General features: G+C 39.5%; 1 protein-coding gene across 2 annotated transcripts in view; it reads right to left on the bottom strand.

Annotated features, from left to right (window-relative positions):
* NEK11 (NIMA related kinase 11) overlaps nt 1–18,533 on the bottom strand; it is a 240,919-nt gene that overhangs the window by 185,085 nt on the left and 37,301 nt on the right. For both annotated transcript variants that reach the window (XM_034994615.1, XM_034994618.1), the window contains one exon: nt 8,681–8,846. In XM_034994615.1, the coding sequence (XP_034850506.1) occupies nt 8,681–8,846 (166 nt within the window). The remainder of the gene's footprint in view (nt 1–8,680; nt 8,847–18,533) is intronic.

Below are 18,533 nucleotides of genomic sequence, written 5' to 3'. Positions count from 1 at the left end.
TTTTTAAAATAAAGTATTTGAAGTGGATTGTTCTGATCCTATTTTTGAACACTTACATTTATATAAAGTCATATGTCAGCTAAAGCCATATCCCACATGCTATATGTTCTACTGGGTTTATGAATTGCTTTATATTTAGTGCATCAGTACAAATCTTTTAAATAAAACTAGTTTTGCTTTTCAATTTTTACATTAACAATTCTAAAAATCAGTGGCCTTACTTTTTAACTTTATTGTTAAAAGGCCAAAACATTTCATAGTTTAAGTAAAGAAAATAAATAGAACAAATCAAATTAATCATGAGTAGATCAGTTCAGGTATATAAAATCATGAGACACTCACATGATTTACAGTCTTCCTTAATTGACTAAAGTCTAGACCCATAGAATTGGCACAGAGCAAATTCAGGAAGGCCCAACTATTCCAGGATGGAGCTGCCCAGATAAAACAGAGACCCCTGATGGGACCTACCTCTCTAAAGATAATGCTTAGTTCCCTTAATCAGCAGCAATCCCAGCAAAGCGGCCACTAAAGACAGCCCTGATGTGTGGACACCTGGAGCTCACACTGGGAAGGATGGTGCTATAAACTGAATGTTTGTGTCCCCCCAAAATACCTATGTAGAAATCTTAACCCCCAGCATGACAGTCTTGCGGGGGGCGGGGGGCATTGGGAAATGATTAGATCATGAGAGTGGAGACTCCTGAATAAAATTAGCGGCTTTATAAAGAGACCCCAGAGAACTCACTCACCCCTACTACCATGTGAGGACAGCAAGAAGATGACCAACCATCTATAAACCAGGACTCTGGCCTTCACAGACACTGAATCTGCTGGAATCTTGATCTCAGACTTCAAGCCTTCAGAACCATGAGAAATAAATTTCTGTTGTTTATAAACCACCCAATCTATGGTATATTGTTATAGCAGCCTCAATGGACTAAGACAGATGGTCACTAATCAATGTCACAATAATCAATATCCCAGGAGTCTCTCTCAACCATAAAAAAAAATTTGGATGGAAGTGGTCCCAGACATAGGACAATAAGCGGTAGCTTTATGAGACATATCATTACCAAATTCACTTGCAAGAGTGTACTGACACCGACTAGAAGTTCAAGATTATAAAACTCAGCCTACTTACTTGGTTTATTTAAGCAGTTTTACATAAATAAGAAACATAAGAGAAAATTGCAAATTTTCCTTTTTACAGTACAAACAGATCCTTGGCAAGTAATCGCTTGAAAATTGCTATCAGACCCATTAGTGTTTAAGATTTGCATGTTTCCTCCTTCCGGCATGAATCATCCTAACAGTTACAAGTCAGAGACTCAGAGTTAAAAATTAGCTTGCCTTCAAAAAGAAGAAGGTAGCGGGAGGGGAAGAATGAAGCGGGGGAAATCGGAGGGGTAGACAAACCATGAGAGACGATGGACTCTGAAAAACAAACTGAGGGTTCTAGAGGGGAGGGGGGTGGGAGGATGGGTTAGCCTGGTGGTGGGTATTGAGGAGGGCACATTCTGCATGGAGCACTGGGTGTTATGCACAAACAATGAATCATGGAACACTTCATCTAAAACTAATGATGTTATGTATGGGGATTAACATAAGAATAAAAAAAAATTAGCTTGCCTTCTAGAAAACAACTGGAAAGGGGAGATGGGAGAAGCAACGATTATAATCACCACTTCCATTATTGACAGTCTACTAGGTGCAAAGCTCTAATAGCCATTTTTTTGATATTTATTATTTCAAATCCCTAAAAAACCTAACAAAAGAGGTGTTGTTACACTATCTTAATATCAGGAAAAGTATCAGAGAAATGAAATAACTTGTTCAGGGAAATGGACCAAGATTTGAACAGAAGTCAGCGTGATGACAAAGTCCAAACACTCTCCACTATTTCAAACCCTACCCAGTCTCCGAGTGAGAGAAATAAAACACTTAATAACATCATCAACACACTAAAATATCCATGTGTGTGCAAACTGATAGGCATGTCTTTATGTATACCTGGAGATAAAGATACAGAATATAAATGAGAATAAGCCAAGAAAAGGAAATGCACGGGTACATGTGAATTGTGAGATGATCACCACATTCGAGTTAACTGATACATCCAATACTTCACAGTTATCTTTTTTCCTTCTTCTTCTTCTTCTTATTTATTTATTTATTTATTTATTTTTGGTGGTGAGAGCACTGGAGATCTAGTCTCTTGGCAAATTTCAGGTGTACAGTACAGTATTGTTAACTATGTCACTGTCCCCAGAACTTGTTCATCTTATAACTGAGAGTTTCCATTTTATATTTTTTATATTTTCCAATAATTCTCATAGGCTTGACTAGTATGCTCTGCAGATATTTGTGTTCTGGGCCACGATCTGAAACATGTTTAGTTAACATTGCTGGTATGAGCAATAAAACAGTCAATCTCTTCTAATTCATGCCCGTGTACAGGTAGATAATTACATGCTTGGGAGGTAGGAACCATGGACTATTTGGTTGACTCTATTAAATATTAAGGAAGAAATTAGAGCAATCCAAGTAGAAAGAAAAAAGGAGCAGTTTTCCTAATACCCCTGGTCCTGGTTTTACCCTGGACAAAATTCAATATTCCAGCCATGTGATTGCCAGAAAATCACCCCACCTCTCTGGGGCCCTGTTTCCTCATCTATAAAATAGAATAATATACAACAATCTACTTCTCCTTGAAAAAGGATGAGGGCATGTTAAGAAGACACAGGAGTCACCATGAAGGAACCCCAACAGCTAAAGCTGGAAGAGTCTGAACAACAAAATAAATCATGAGTATTGGGTTATAACCCATAAAATAAAATAAATATTCATGAGCTCATGATGATATAAATAATTGAATAAATACATAAGTGGAAAAGGAACAGTAGAACAGCTATTCCTTATAAGAGAATCCCAATTAGTAAATGTAGAAAGAATGAGGGAAATACATAATCACCATTAGGAAAACATCAGAGTTAAAAGAGCTCCAGGCAACCTTCACTGGAAGATGCCAAAATCAGTGGGTGAAAGTTTGAGGAAATACAGGATTATTAGCATAGTCTCAAAGTATCTTTCCCAAGATATTTATCCAAGATATTTTTCCCAAGATACAAAAAAAGGAAATAGTAACTTTACAGTGGAGAAATCCAGCAGACATAACTTCAATCAAATAATCAAAGCTAACATCACCAGTAATAAGATGTACTAACATCATGCCCCCTCGTAATATGATATACTGAGAAGGACACCACATCACTTCTGTGGTAGTCTTGCCCAGAATATATAACCTCAATCTAACCATGAGAAAAACATCAGGCAAATCCAAACTGAGAGGCCTTCTACAAAATAACTTACCAGTACTCCTCAAATGTATCAAGGTCATAAAAAAAAAAAAAAAGGCTGGAAAGGGAAACTGTCCCAGATCAGAAAGGACTAAGGAGATACAACAATTAAATGCATTGTAGGATCCTAGATTGGGCCCTGGAACAGACAAAGACACTAGGAAGGAAACTGGTAAAATATTAATATTCTGGTTTTGGTAACTATACAAAGATTATAGAAGTTGTTAACATTAGGAAATGTGTTTAACTGCAAACGCATTACAATTAAAGGTGAAGTATTAGGTTCTTAAATCATGGTCCATGCTTTTCTGCCTCTGAGCTGTTTATCACATTATTCCCTTTAACTCAAATGTCCTTGCCCTGTCTCCTTGACCAAATCCTTGCCAAACTGCAAGTTCAAATATAATGCCACCTCCTCCATGGTTCCTGCAGTCCAAAGTCATTTCTTCCTCTCTTAACTCCCACAGCACTTTAACCACCCCATTCCCTTGATCCTTACCACATCCCCCTTGTATTTTTGCCATTGTTCGAAATGGTTCATTTATTCTACCAGACAGGTTCATTAAAGAAATACTAGCGTATTATCTCCATTGCCCCACACTCTCTAGAACTGTATCAGACACGGAGTTGGGGATCAATGATTACTACTGCCTTTGTGAACTTGAAATTCTTAAGGAACCAATAAATAACCTAGAATGCCAATTTATTCATATGCACTGAGAACTACAACTGCCAAGACAACAGGGAGCTCTTGTCAGTTTAGCCAGCAGATTTTTTTCCTTTTAGAAGAGGCCTAAGTAGAGAGCTGCATTGTATTCAGAAGTTGCACATGGAGCAAGGAGAATAGACTAGGCAATTTTCATGAATAATAGCACCAAGCGAGGTGCCTGAGCATAAAACCTAACCCACCGTCAGAGCCATACTTTGCAGTTCTCAGGTTTGGGCCTCATCTTTTCTCAGTGCTCCATAAACACTAATAAAGTTTTCTTTTATGACTCCATTTTTCTATTTGTACACTAACTATCCCCCTTTTTATGCAGTTCACAGCCTTGGCCACACATTCGAATCACTTGGAGATCATTCAAAACTCCTGATGTCTAGATAAAAATCCAGGTCAATTAAATCAGACTTTCTGGAGATGGGCCTCAGGTCTTGTAATTTTTTAAATCTTCTGGTGATTCTAATGTACAGCCAAGGTTGAGCACTACTGTTCTACTGATAAATTTTTGTTTAGTTATGTTAATATCGCTAAGCAGAAAATAGACAAGTTCAACCTTTCCTGCTTTTGGTGGATAGTCATATGTTCTCTCTCTACTGAAGATATGTGATCTCACCTATCCTCTACTGCATCTATTAAGTGAATGTCCAGGTTTCTGGGGATGTCTTGTCTTCACCCAAAAGGACAACCTTCAGGTAGTATCTCACAGGTCTCTAGTGCAGTACATTGTTAGGGAGCCAGCAAAATAAGGCAGGACAAAATGCTTTTGACATATATAACAGGTAGAAGGATCCAATGTTTTATCTTTTACCATTAGTGTTTGACAGAAATGAGGTGGGAGGCAGCTGGAAGCAAGTGATAAAGAATTTCTGAGAAAAAAAAAAAATTCTGAGTGCTAATTTCCTTCTGGCTCACTCCGTGGGTCCATGTGATACAAAAATGAATCAGAAAAGGATCGATCTCACATTGAAAGTTTGAGATGGTTTCTACTATGTATAATGTGCTGAGTGCCAAGAGACATAAAATGCTATGGGGTGGCAGTAGGGGGACCAGGTGGGGAGAGATTTCCAGCCGGGAGATTATGGGGTCTTTCTAAAGGAGGATGCATTTCTGCTGGGCCTGGGAGGATGACTAGGACTTGAAGAAGGACATTCTGAAATGGAATGGTCCAAGTACAGATGAAGAGGTGTGAAACTATGCAGTATGGACGGGAAACAGGAAGTAGTTCCATTTAACCCTGGGTGGTGGGGGTGGGGGAGAAGAGAAGACACCAATATTTGAAATACTCTCCCACTTTGGTAGTTTTGGAACTATTCCTCATCAAAGATTTGGTTAGATCTTGACAAGAAGTTGTGAGAGTTCAGTTATTTGCTTTTCACACTCATAATCTGATGTGATGTGCCCAAAGGGTTGAGTGGTGGATGTAGCAGCCTCACGAATGCATTTATATATTTCAATCTTGCAAGGTCCCAAATTAAATTACAAAAGAGCAAACTTGGAGATAAAAAGACCAACTATTTCAATGGTGATGGGCATTTTCCTATGAGGTGCAAGTCTGGCCATCTGCTATTTCCAATATTATCTTACCTCAATAAAAAGAGGATAATGCCAAGCTTGTGCGAGTTAAGAGCAAATTTGGGTCTGAAGATGAGAAATATCTCTGTTAACAACAAGAACGAGTGATCCGCACACGTCATTCCTTGGGAGTCGGGGAAGTGACAGGCTGACAGCTCAGCAGCATGGAGCCCTGGAAGCCCCGCAGAGGTTCCCCCGGGGCCTGCCTGCGGTCATCACCATGGCAACGCCCCTCCTGAGAGAGTAGCTCAGTCCTTGGAAACCACCAGAATTTAAAAATTAACGCAGATGATCCTGGACTGGATCCTGTGCGAGAAGAAACATACAGAAATGTCCTTTCTAAGGATATAAATGGGACAAGTGGGCTACCTTTGAAGATGGATTATGGATTAGAAGGGTGGTTCTCAAACTTAGATGTGTTTTGGACTTGCCTGGTGGACTTGTCAAAACAGAGACTGCCAGACCCCTCCTCCAGAATTTCTGATTTAGCAAGGCTGGGGTCGAGTGCCCAAGTAATAGTGATGCTGCTGGCCTGGGATCACATTTTAACATGTACTGGATTAAATACCAGCACTGTTTTTTCCTTTAAAAAAAAAAGATTTTATTTATTTGTTTGTCAGACAGAGAGCACAAGCAGGGGGCACGGCAGGCAGAGGGAGAGGGAGAAGCAGAGTCCCCACTGCAGGGAGCCCGATGTGGGACTCGATCCCAGGACCCTGGGATCATGACCTGAGCCGAAAGCAGACACTTAACTGACTCAGCCACCCAGGCATCCCACCAGTATTGTTTCAATGTTAATTTTCTGATTTTGATCATTGTACTGTGATTATATAAAACAGTGTCCTTGGCCTTAGAAAATACAGTAGTATTTAGAACAAAGAGCCATTGTGTCTGCAACTCCCTCTCAAGTGGTTTAGGAAAAAAATACAGATAGATAGATGAATAAATAGAATGATAAAGCAAATGTGGGAAAATTATAACAACTGGCAAATCTGGACGAACAGTGCATTGTGTTATTCTTCTAACTTTTCTGGTAGATTAAAATTACATTAAAGTTAAAAATATTTTTAAAATAAGGCAGGGAAAGAAAGTTCTAGCTTATCACCTGGAGCTGTCCAATATGATAGCCAGTAGCCATATGGGGTTATTTAAATTTAAATATATTAAAATTAAATAAAATTTAACATCCAGCTCCTTGATCACACTAGCCACACTTTGTCAAGTGCTGAAGAGTCATGTGGGACTAGGGACTACTGTATTGGACAACACAAATATAGAACATTTCCATTATCACAGAAAGCTCTATTGCACAGTACTGACCACAGTGAAAAATATTGTTAAGACCAGGAAAGAATCTTCGGAAAATCCAATGTGCCAAAAGCAGCAGTAGATGTAACAGTAATAAATAGTCTTAAGTAGTAGGAGTCAGTTGTCTCCCAAATAAAATAGTTGATTAACTGAAGGGCTAAAGGAAGAAAAATGATTAAATTATAGCAGATGGATCATATTGTAGTTACATATGGAAATACCTATAGGTTTGCACGGATTCATGACATACACGCCAAAGTAGCTGTTCATTATCACTGCTCTGCACAACTCATCATTTTGTTTTTCTTAACAGTCCACTGGCTAAAGGAGAAGTAGACATCCAAATGTAGGGGTTCTCTGCCCCCACTCTTTCCCCCTCACTTTCTTTCAAGCACAGGAATGGACAAGGAAACACCTGGCAATGCTGAGCTGAGGAGGCTGACCTGCAGGGAAATAGCTGAGACTTGGAATATCTCAAACTTGCAGATATTTTAACTGGGCTTTCAGCTTCATATTGGTTAATACACCAGCTAATGTATCAAGCAGGCAAGGCTGGCTTTTGTTGCTATCCCTACTCCTTCCGAGTTTCTTCTCCTGCCTCTTCTTTTCTGTATCTCAAACACACAGCACCCTCTGGTTGTCCAAAGTTTCTGACCAAACAGGGCTGCCTTCCATTCTAATGAGCATCTTCCTTGTTTCCAGCATCCTTTCTTTCAGGCCCCAGCAACACACAGGTGAGGAACTGACTAAATTCACTCTAAAATATGAAAAGCACCAAATTCCCCCAAGGTGCATTTGGCTAAGACTAACTCCCAGAATGTTCTGGGAGATACTTTCTGAGCAAGGTCATCTTCATGTTCTCTCTGCCTGACCCAGCCGTTCTAACTCCCCTCTACCTAGCCTCTCAGGAAAAAACATACAGACTCATAGTACAGCTGCACCTTGTCAGCTTCCCCCTCTGGTACCCTTTCAAGCAGTTTCAGTCTCAGTTGGAGCTCAGTAAAATGTACAGCTATTACTTGCAGAGAACATGGAGTGGCAGGGAAAATTGCAAATACATGAAGCCATAAATCACAAATTGATAAATATGAAGAAAGATTTCCATGAGGAAAATGAGCCATATTTCCATTTCCAAATTTCCATTGGGCAAAATGAGAAACAGGCCTAGAACCCAAAACTCAAGAGATAGACCTCTGCTCTGTCCAGGCCCCTATTACAGCATTTAAATGTCCATCTAAGCACTGGACCATTGTTGTATCACTTCTCAGCCTTTTGGCTAAGATCAAGTGTAGCATTGGACCATTGTAGAAGGTTTGGGTGACCCTCCCCTAAACTACTCCCTCTCCAAGAAGCACTCTCCCATAGAAACTACTCCTTCACTGGAAGTGGGTTTGTCAATTACCCAGAGAGCATCAATCTTAGCTGCAAGACACCATATCCCACGTCTTTATAGCTCAGCTTGTGGGTTTTTTAAGTTTTTATTTAAATTCCAGTTAGTTAATATACAGTGTAATATTAGTTTCAGGTGTACGATATAGTGATTCAACACTTTCATACAACACCTGGTTTTCATCACAACATCCTTAATCCCAGTCATCTATTTAACCCATCCCCGCCCAACCTGTGATTTGATCACTGAACTTATGAGATGTCTCCTTACAGACAGCTACATACTGTGAAACAGATTTTTACTGAGAATTCCAAAAGAGGAGAGTCTCACCTCACAGTATTCTGTGATAATGCAGAAATTATCTTGCTCCACAAAGCTTGCATGGAACTTGACAATAGCCGGGTGGTCCAGCTTGGAAAGGAGCTGGGCCTCCAAATTGGCCTGCACAGTCTCATTTGGATTAAGATCTCCAACAGAGATTTCCTTCAGTACCTTTCTGCAGGCAAACAAACAAACAAAGATAAAAATTTAAATACATTTGAAGTTAAAAAATAACTACTATGAACAAGTGGTTCAGGGCCACCTAATTAATGTCCAGGCCATGACCTACTCATGGGTCTGGTATTGTCTGTTATGACACCGTGTCTCTTCGTGGTCCCTGGGCCTGGTGGCCTATCCTGGCCACTGACATACTTGCAGCTCTACAGATTTGGTCAAACAGGGCAGAGCCTGAGCTAATCTTGAGCAACATTGCTGAGGTAGCTCCACCTCTGCCTCTGTAGATATCTCGGTTTCCCTTTGTCTTTCACATAGTGTCTCTGCTTCCATCTGTCTCTTTCTGTCTCTCTGTGAGACTCTTGTCTCTTTCTAACTCTCACCTTACCTGTTTTCCTCTGCTTTTCTATTTCTCTCTATTCCTATCTTGGTATCTATCTCTGTTTTTTTTGTCTCTCTCTATATATATATGTATTTATTAATCTATCAACTCTGCCTGTGTCTGTCTTTCTCTCTTTACCTATGTCCTTTCTCTCTCTCTCTCTGACTCTGTGTCTCTCTCTGCCTCTGTGTGGGTGTGTGTATAAGCATGCTTCTTTCTCTCAGTTCTAAAATTTTCCAAATCTAACAGCTTAATACCAATAGGGCCATTATCTATTTAGTTTCTTTTTTAAACTACTCTTGGCATAGCATACTTTATTGCTGTCGGTATTTAGGAGAAGAAAAAAATCTAAAAACACTGATAGAGAGGTATTTAGGATCTCAAGCATGTATAAATGGAAAAAGAGCTCATTAAATCTCCAAATTAATTTTAAAACTGTGATAACTCAATGAGGAGTGGACCAAAACATTATCTCTTCCCATCTGAGAAAAAAATAGTCTGATGAACAAACCAATTATAGTACCAAGTGTAAACTAGATTGCTGAGGAAAAGCACTTTAGAGCACCAATTATGTGTGCAGACAGATTCTGCTGATTATAAGTGAACGTTAGCTATTCATTAAGGCAAGTTCTGCAGAACCCATACTAGAAAACATTTTGCAAAGATGTTCTTTAAGAGTTACAACCTATGCATATTAATGAAAATGTATTTATAGTAGGAACAGTCTTAATTAAAGGCCCTTCAACCAACATGGATGAACCAGAGTTCTCCAGTTCTTTCTAACAGATGCCGATGGTTGCCTTTGCCATAGGGAATGCTTATGCCTAGTAGGTGCTCTCCAGCACATCCATTAACTTCTGCCCTTCCAGGCAAGATGTGTGCTTACCCAAGTCATTGTGCTTATTCCCAAACTTGATTGTGCCAGTTGTGCTTGTTGCTGTAAATTTGTGACTTCAATTTGACAAACTGATGAAGGATGAGTATGAGTGTTATCTTTGCGAGGAAAACTGAGTTAAATATTTGCCAAAAAACTTGATAGTAACAAGTTGCAAAAAAAAAAAATGCTGATTATAATTGACAAGATAGTGCTAAAAAGTTGGGTTAAAAATGTAAAATTGAGTATTTTGAATTCAGATTGCTAAATTTTCATTCCATTTTAAAGAATGTAAACCTGGAAGACAACATATATTGGATGTAGTTTATGCAAAAAAGATGAAGGGACCTCTAATCAGAAAACATTAGATGTTGGTTGTGCATCAAAAAATGGGAAACAATGTACAATGATATGTTTTAAGTTGATATAAATGTTTTCATTATGTCATTTCACTTAAAAATTGTTTACCCTGTTTACTCAAGTACCAGCCCCAATCACATTGGATAGGAGAGCTCCTATCATCCTTAAAAATGTAATTATACTATGAACTTTTCATTGATTCAAATAAGACTTTTCCCTAGTTGTTTCACTGTGGAAGAAATTTCCTGAGGCAATACTGGAGATAGAGCCTGTTTCTTTGTTCAGACTCAGGGCCTAGAAGCTTAGCTATTAAAGTTAGCACTGTATCCTGTAGTTTTTGTCCATCCCATTCCTCAGTGGCAAACATTTCATAAAAATTCTAGGTTAGACCATCTGTCCTAGAAGCTGAGACACTATGTAGGAAAACTCAGAAAGTGTCCTTATTTTACCTGATTCCTATCAGGTGTTGGATGACATTTGGCATTTTTTCTTAACCAATAAACGTTTGGTTTTGGTGTTAAGTGTCCATTCTCCAAAATCCCATCAGGAGAACCTTCTATTTCAAGATGGCCCTTACTGGGAAATCAGTTTTCCTAAAACTTGAGTCCTTTATAACATTTTATTCATTTTAAATGTTCTTCATGGTCTTCCCAGTATGAACTCATCCACCCCCAAAAGACCAGCATGGCAGGCCCTGGCTACATTAGAGAGGATGGCCCTGCACCAGGAGCCCCACAGGCCCTACCCTGCCATTTACAGGAGTCTTTAACTAGGACTGCAATTTAGAAAGTTGGAACATTTGATTCCCTTCCTCTGATGGGGCTTTGTTAGGTAACAAACACCTAATCAGGCCTCTAATTGATCATGAAGTGGATTCTAGAGAAATACTTGCTTGGTGGGGTGCCTGGGTGGCTCAGTCGTTAAGCATCTGCCTTTGGCTCAGGTCATGATCCCAGTGTCCTGGGATCGAGCCCAGCATCGGGCTCCCTGCTCTGCGGGAAGCCTGCTTCTCCCTCTCCCACTCCCCCTGCTTGTATTCCCTCTCTCCCTATCTCTCTCTCTGTCAAACAAATAAATAAAATCTTAAAAAAAAAAAAGAAAGGAAATACTTGCTTGGTAACATTTTCTATAAGAAGACTGTTCCATCAAGAATTTGCTTAAAAATGGCCTCATGTTATTAAGAGTGGCATCTCAGACTGTTAGTGTAGTAAAAGGAGCTTGAAATGACATCGGTGGCTATGTTTTTCTGTAACTTCTGAAGATTACCACGCAGCAGGCAAAGCTCAATGACATCTTCATAGCGCTTTTCCAGTAATTTACTGTGCCCAGCTAACATGCAGTTGTAAAAGTCATAGTGGTTAAGCATGACAATATAAAGCCTTGCACAGACTTGCAATATTTTCTTGCTGTGAAGGAACAAATGCTATAAAAAGCTTAAAAATACTTATTTTTCCTCATAAACATCAACTGTTGTGCAACAGAGCATGAGATTTTACATACAGTTACCTGAGTCCTGTCTGGCAACCTGACGATAAAGCAAAAAATCTCATTTGCCCACAGCTTAGCAGACGAAGAAGGTAGGGCTATTAAGACAGGTGATATCTAATAGAATCATCTCTAGCTGACGCAGAGACATTCTACCTTCCTTACCTAAAATCGTATCACTGAACTGACAGAGGAAACTCTCATTGCATATCACTTAATATGAGATCAGTATCAGCTGAAGACAGCATGGAAACTTACCAAATCAAGGACAGCTTGTCACCTGCTCAGTGACTCTCAGCCTGTCATCCACTCCTAAATAACATGACATATTTATTTTATCAGAACCTCAACTGTTTGGGAGAAACTTTATGACAGTGGCAAAAAACAAAAAACAACAAACAACTAACAGGCATCCCTGCAGACTTACTCATTTTACAAACTTTCTTTTTCCCAAGTGGCATGCTTTCTTCCTTCCTAGAATCAGTAGCAGACTGATAAACGTTCGAGAGTGACTTTGGAAATCTGGGATAACTATTGCTAATTTCATTCCCTTAAAATTCAGCCACTCATGATGTATACGAGGCAGATTTTATTTTTGAGATGTTAACCACGGGGTTGTATTTTCTCAAATTTCTATTGAACCAGCAGCATATGTCCTCAGGAAAAAGAGGAAATCTCACAAACTACAGAGAATAAGTCAAATCCCTGGCTTTTGATTCCAAAGGAGAGACTAAGGCTGGAGAAAAGATCTGGAGGAATACCTGGCCAGTGGGTGAATGTCCTCCCTGCCTCCAGGTGAAAAAGAGACCCTCTGGACCAGATAAAGGTAAAGCAAGAAAGTTAGATATTGCTGAGCCCTTGAAAACATTTCATGTCCCCTAGGCTGGATCCAGAAAGGAGAGTAGGAACAGAACTCCAAGATGGGTAGAAAAGCCTGAGAGCAGAAGAATTGTGCTCTCTTTCCAAAGTAGGGCATAGAAAAAATAGCAGGACCCTCACAGTTTCTTGTGTCCAGCAAGGTTAGGAGTGAAAAAGGTCTTCAAGGGGCAAGGAAGCTGATGAGCCTGAGAGAGTTCCGGAATTCTTTATCCCAGTGAGCATGAGGAGCAGCAGAATGACGTCCCATGCAGCCACAACCATCTTAGTGAGGGTTAGTCGCTGTACTGGTGGAAATCTTTGCAGTTAGTCTAGAGATAACTAGCTTCTCTTGTGATTTAACCATCAACAATCCTGCACTGCACGCATACTGTAAGCACCTACTGTGTGTCTATGGTATAGCAGGCACTGGGGATTTGTAGGCCCTGCCCTTGTGTCTACTGAGGAAGACAAATATTAAACAAATAGATAAATGTACATGACTGTGCAAAAATACATATATTTTTGAAAACCTCAAATTGAGATGAATGCTATGAAGTTGAGGTAAATGACATCTGAGGCTCTCCTCATTTAAGATGTTATGACTCTTTTTTTTTTTAATTTTTTTTAATTTTTTTATTTTTTATATTCTTATGTTAATCCCCATACATTACATCATTAGTTTTAGATGAAGTGTTCCATGATTCATTGTTTGTGCATAACACCCAGTGCTCCATGCAGAATGTGCCCTCCTCAATACCCACCACCAGGCTAACCCATCCTTCCATCCCTCTCCCCTCTAGAACCCTCAGTTTGTTTTTCAGAGTCCATCGTCTCTCATGGCTCGTCTACCCCTCCGATTTCCCCCGCTTCATTCTTCCCCTCCTGCTACCTTCTTCTTCTTTTTTTTTTTTCTTAACATATATTGCATTATTTGTTTCAGAGGTACAGATCTGAGATTCAACAGTCTTGCACAATTCACAGCGCTTACCAGGGCACATACCCTCCCCAGTGTCTATCACCCAGTCACCCCATCCCTCCCACCCTACCCCCCATTCCAGCAACCCTCAGTTTGTTTCCTGCGATTAAGAATTCCTCATATCAGTGAGATCATATGATACATGTCTTTCTCTGTTTGACTTATTCCGCTCAACATAATACCCTCCAGTTCCATCCACGTCATTGCAAATGGCAAGATCTCATTCCTTTTGATGGCTGCCTAATATTCCATTGTGTATATATACCACATCTTCTTTATCCATTCATCTGTCGATGGACATCTTGGCTCTTTCCACAGTTTGGCTATTGTGGACATTGCTGCTATAAACATTGGGGTGCACGTACCCTTTCGGATCCCTACTTTTGTATCTTTGGGGTAAATACCCAGTAGTGCAATTGCTGGATCATATGGTAGCTCTATTTTCAACTTTTTGAGGAACCTCCATACTGTTTTCCAGAGTGGCTGCACCAGCTTGCATTCCCACCAACAGTGTAGGAGAGTTCCCCTTTCTCCGCATCCCCGCCAACATCTGTCGTTTCCTGACTTGTTGATTTTAGCCATTCTGATTGGTGTGAGGTGATAACTCATTGAGGTTTTGATTTGGATTTCCCTGATGCCGAGCGATATTGAGCACTTTTTCATGTGTCTGTTGGCCATTTGGATGTCTTCTTTGGAAAAATGTCTGTTCATGTCTTCTGCCCATTTCTTGATTGGATTCTTTGTTCTTTGGGTGTTGAGTTTGATGAGTTCTTTATAGATTTTGGATACTAGCCCTTTATCTGATATGTCATTTGCAAATATCTTCTCCCATTCTGTTGGTTGTCTTTTGGTTTTGTTGACTGTTTCCTTTGCTTTGCAAAAGCTTTTTATCTTCATGAAGTCCCAATAGTTCATTTTTGCCCTTGCTTCCCTTGCCTTTGGCAATGTTTCTAGGAAAAAGTTGCTTCGGCTGAGGTCAAAGAGGTTGCTGCCTGTGTTCTCCTTTAGGACTTTGATGGACTCCTGTCTCACATTGAGGTCTTTCAACCATTTGGAGTCTATTTTTGTGTGTGGTGTAAGGAAATGGTCCAGTTTCATTCTTCTGCATGTGGCTATCCAATTTTCCCAACACCATTTGTTGAAGAGACTGTCTTTGTTCCATTGGACATTCTTTCCTGCTTTGTCAAAGATGAGTTGACCATAGAGTTGAGGGTCCATTTCTGGGCTCTCTATTCTGTTCCATTGATCTATGTGTCTGTTTTTGTGCCAGTACCACACTGTCTTGAGGATGACAGCTTTGTAATAGAGCTGGAAGTCCAGAACTGTGATGCCGCCAGCTTTGTTTTTCTTTTTCAACATTCCTCTGGCTATGCGGGGTCTTTTCTGGTTCCATACAAATATTAGAATTATTTGTTCCATTTCTTTGAAAAAAGTGGATGGTATTTTGATGGTGATTGCATTGAATGTGTAGATTGCTCTAGGTAACATTGACATCTTCACAATATTTGTTCTTCCAATCCATGAGCATGGAACGTTTTTCCATTTCTTTGTGTCTTCCTCAATTTCTTTGATGAGTATTTTATAGTTTTCTGAGTACAGATTCTTTGTCTCTTTGGTTAGATTTATTCCTAGGTATCTTATGGTTTTGGGTGCAATTGTAAATGGGATCGACTCCTTAATTTCTCTTTCTTCTGTCTTGTTGTTGGTGTATAGTAATGCCACTGACTTCTGTGCATTGATTTTGTATCCTGCCACTTTACTGAATTCCTGTATGAGTTCTAGCAGTTTTGGGGTGGAGTCTTTTGGGTTTTCCACATAGAGTATCATATCATCTGCAAAGAGTGAGAGTTTGACTTCTTCTTTGCCGATTTGGATGCCTTTTATTTCTTTTTGTTGTCTGATTGCTATGGCTAGGACTTCCAATACTATGTTGAATAGCAGTGGTGATAGTGGACATCCCTGCCGCGTTCCTGACCTTAGGGGGAAAGCTCTCAGTTTTTCCCCATTGAGAATGATATTCGCTGTAGGTTTTTCATAGATGGCTTTTATGATATTGAGGTATGTACCCTCTATGGTATACTCTGAAGAGTTTTGATCAAGAAAGGATGCTGTACTTTGTCAAAAGCTTTTTCTGCATCTATTGAGAGGATCATATGATTCTTGTTCTTTCTTTTGTTAATGTATTGTATCACGTTGATTGGTTTGCGGATGTTGAACCAACCTTGCAGCCCAGGGATAAATCCCACTCGGTCGTGGTGAATAATCCTTTTAATGTACTGTTGGATCCTATCGGCTAGTATTTTGGTGAGAATTTTTGCATCCATGTTCATCAGGGATATTGGTCTGTAATTCTCCTTTTTGATGGGGTCTTTATCTGGTTTTGGGATCAAGGTAATGCTGGCCTCATAAAATGAGTTTGGAAGTTTTCCTTCCATTTCTATTTTTTGGAATAGTTTCAGAAGAATAGGTATTAATTCTTCTTTAAATGTTTGGTAGAATTCCCCTGGGAAGCCATCTGGCCCGGGGCTTTTGTTTATTGGGAGATTTTTGATGACTGCTTCAATTTCCTTCATGGTTATAGGTCTGTTCAGGTTTTCTATTTCTTCCTGGTTCAGTTTTGGTAGTTGATACATCTCTAGGAATGCATTCATTTCTTCCAGGTTATCTAATTTGCTGGCATAGAGTTGCTCATAATATGTTCTTATAATTGTTTGTATTTCTTTGGTGTTGGTTGTGATCTCTCCTCTTTCATTCATGATTTTGTTGATTTGGGTCATTTCTCTTTTCTTTTTGATAAGTCTGGCCAGGGGTTTATCAATCTTGTTCATTCTTTCAAAGAACCAGCTCCTAGTTTCGTTGATCTGTTCTACTGTTCTTTTAGTTTCTATTTCATTGATTTCTGCTCTGATCTTTATTATTTCTCTTCTCCTGCTGGGTTTAGGCTTTACTTGCTGTTCTTTCTCCAGCTCCTTTAGGTGTAGGGTTAGGTTGTGTACTTGAGACCTTTCTTGTTTCTTGAGAAAGGCATGTATTGCTATATACTTTCCTCTTAGGACTGCCTTTGCTGCATCCCAAAGATTTTGAATAGTTGTGTTTTCATTTTCATTGGTTTCCATGTATTTTTTTAAATTCTTCTTTAATTTCCTGGTTGACCCATTCATTCTTCAGTAGGATGCTCTTTAGCCTCCATGTATTTGAGTTCTTTCCGACTTTCCTCTTGTGATTGAGTTCTAGTTTCAAAGCATTGTGGTCTGAAAATAGGCAGGGAATGATCCCAATCTTTTGGTACTGGTTGAGACCTGATTTGTGACCTAGGATGTGATCTATTCTGGAGAATGTTCCATGGGGACTAGAGAAGAATGTGTATTCCGTTGCTTTGGGATGGAATGTTCTGAATATGTCTGTGAAGTCCATTTGGTCCAGTGTGTCATTTAAAGTCTTTATTTCCTTGTTGATCTTTTGCTTAGATGATCTGTCCATTTCAGTGAGGGGGGTGTTAAAGTCCCCCACTATTATTGTATTGCTGTCGATGTGTTTCTTTGCTTTTGTTATTAATTGCCTTATATAATTGGCTGCTCCCATGTTAGGGGCATAGATATTTACAATTGTTAGATCTTCTTCTGGATAGACCCTTTAAGTAGGATATAATGTCCTTCCTCATCTCTTATTACAGTCTTTGGTTTAAAATCTAATTTGTCTGATATAAGGATTGCCACCCCAGCTTTCTTTTGGTGTCCATTAGCGTGGTAAATGGTTTTCCACCCCCTCACTTTCAATCTGGGGGTGTCTTTGGTTCTAAAATGAGTCTCTTGCAGACAGCATATCGATGGGTCTTGTTTTTTTATCCAGTCTGATAGCCTGTGTCTTTTGATTGGGGCATTTAGCCCATTTACATTCAGGGTAACTATTGAAAGATAGGAATTTAGTGCCATTGTATTGCCTGTAAGGTGACTGTTACCATATATTGTCTGTGTTCCTTTCTGGTCTATGTTGCTTTTAGGCTCTCTCTTTGCTTAGAGGACCCCTTTCAAGATTTCTTGTAGGGCTGGTTTTGTGTTTGCAAATTCCTTTAGTTTTTGTTTGTCCTGGAAGCTTTTTATCTCTCCTTCAATTTTCAATGACAGCCTAGCTGGATATAGTATTCTTGGCTGCATATTTTTCTCATTTAGTGCTCTGAATATATCCTGCCAGTCCTTTCTGGCCTGCCAGGTCTCTGTGGATAGGTCTGTTGCCAATCTAATGTTTCTACCATTGTAGGTTACATATCTCTTCTCCCGAGCTGCTTTCAGGATTTTCTCTTTGTCTATGAGACTCGTAAGTTTTACTATTAGATGTCGGGGTGTTGACCTATTTTTATTGATTTTGAGAGGGGTTCTCTGTGCTTCCTGAATTTTCATGCCTGTTTCCTTCCCCAAATTAGGGAAGTTCTCTGCTATAATTTGCTCCATTATACCTTCTGCCCCTCTCTCTCTTCTTCTTCTGGGATCCCAATTATTCTAATGTTGTTTCGTCTTATGGTATCGCTTATCTCTCGAATTCTGCCCTCGTGATCCAGTAGTTGTTTATCTCTCTTTTTCTCAGCTTCTTTATTTTCCATCATTTGGTCTTCTATATCACTGATTCTCTCTTCTGCCTCATTTATCCTAGCAGTTAGCACCCCCATTTTTTATTGCACCTCATTAATAGCCTTTTTAATTTCTACTTGGTTAGATTTTAGTTCTTTTACTTCTCCAGAAAGGGTTTCTCTAATAAC

The sequence above is a fragment of the Mirounga leonina genome, unplaced genomic scaffold (assembly GCF_011800145.1).
Source record: "Mirounga leonina isolate KUSES-001 unplaced genomic scaffold, KU_Mleo_1.0 Mir_115, whole genome shotgun sequence".
NCBI classification, from domain to species: domain Eukaryota; kingdom Metazoa; phylum Chordata; class Mammalia; order Carnivora; family Phocidae; genus Mirounga; species Mirounga leonina.
This window is presented reverse-complemented; position numbering and strand designations above follow the sequence as displayed.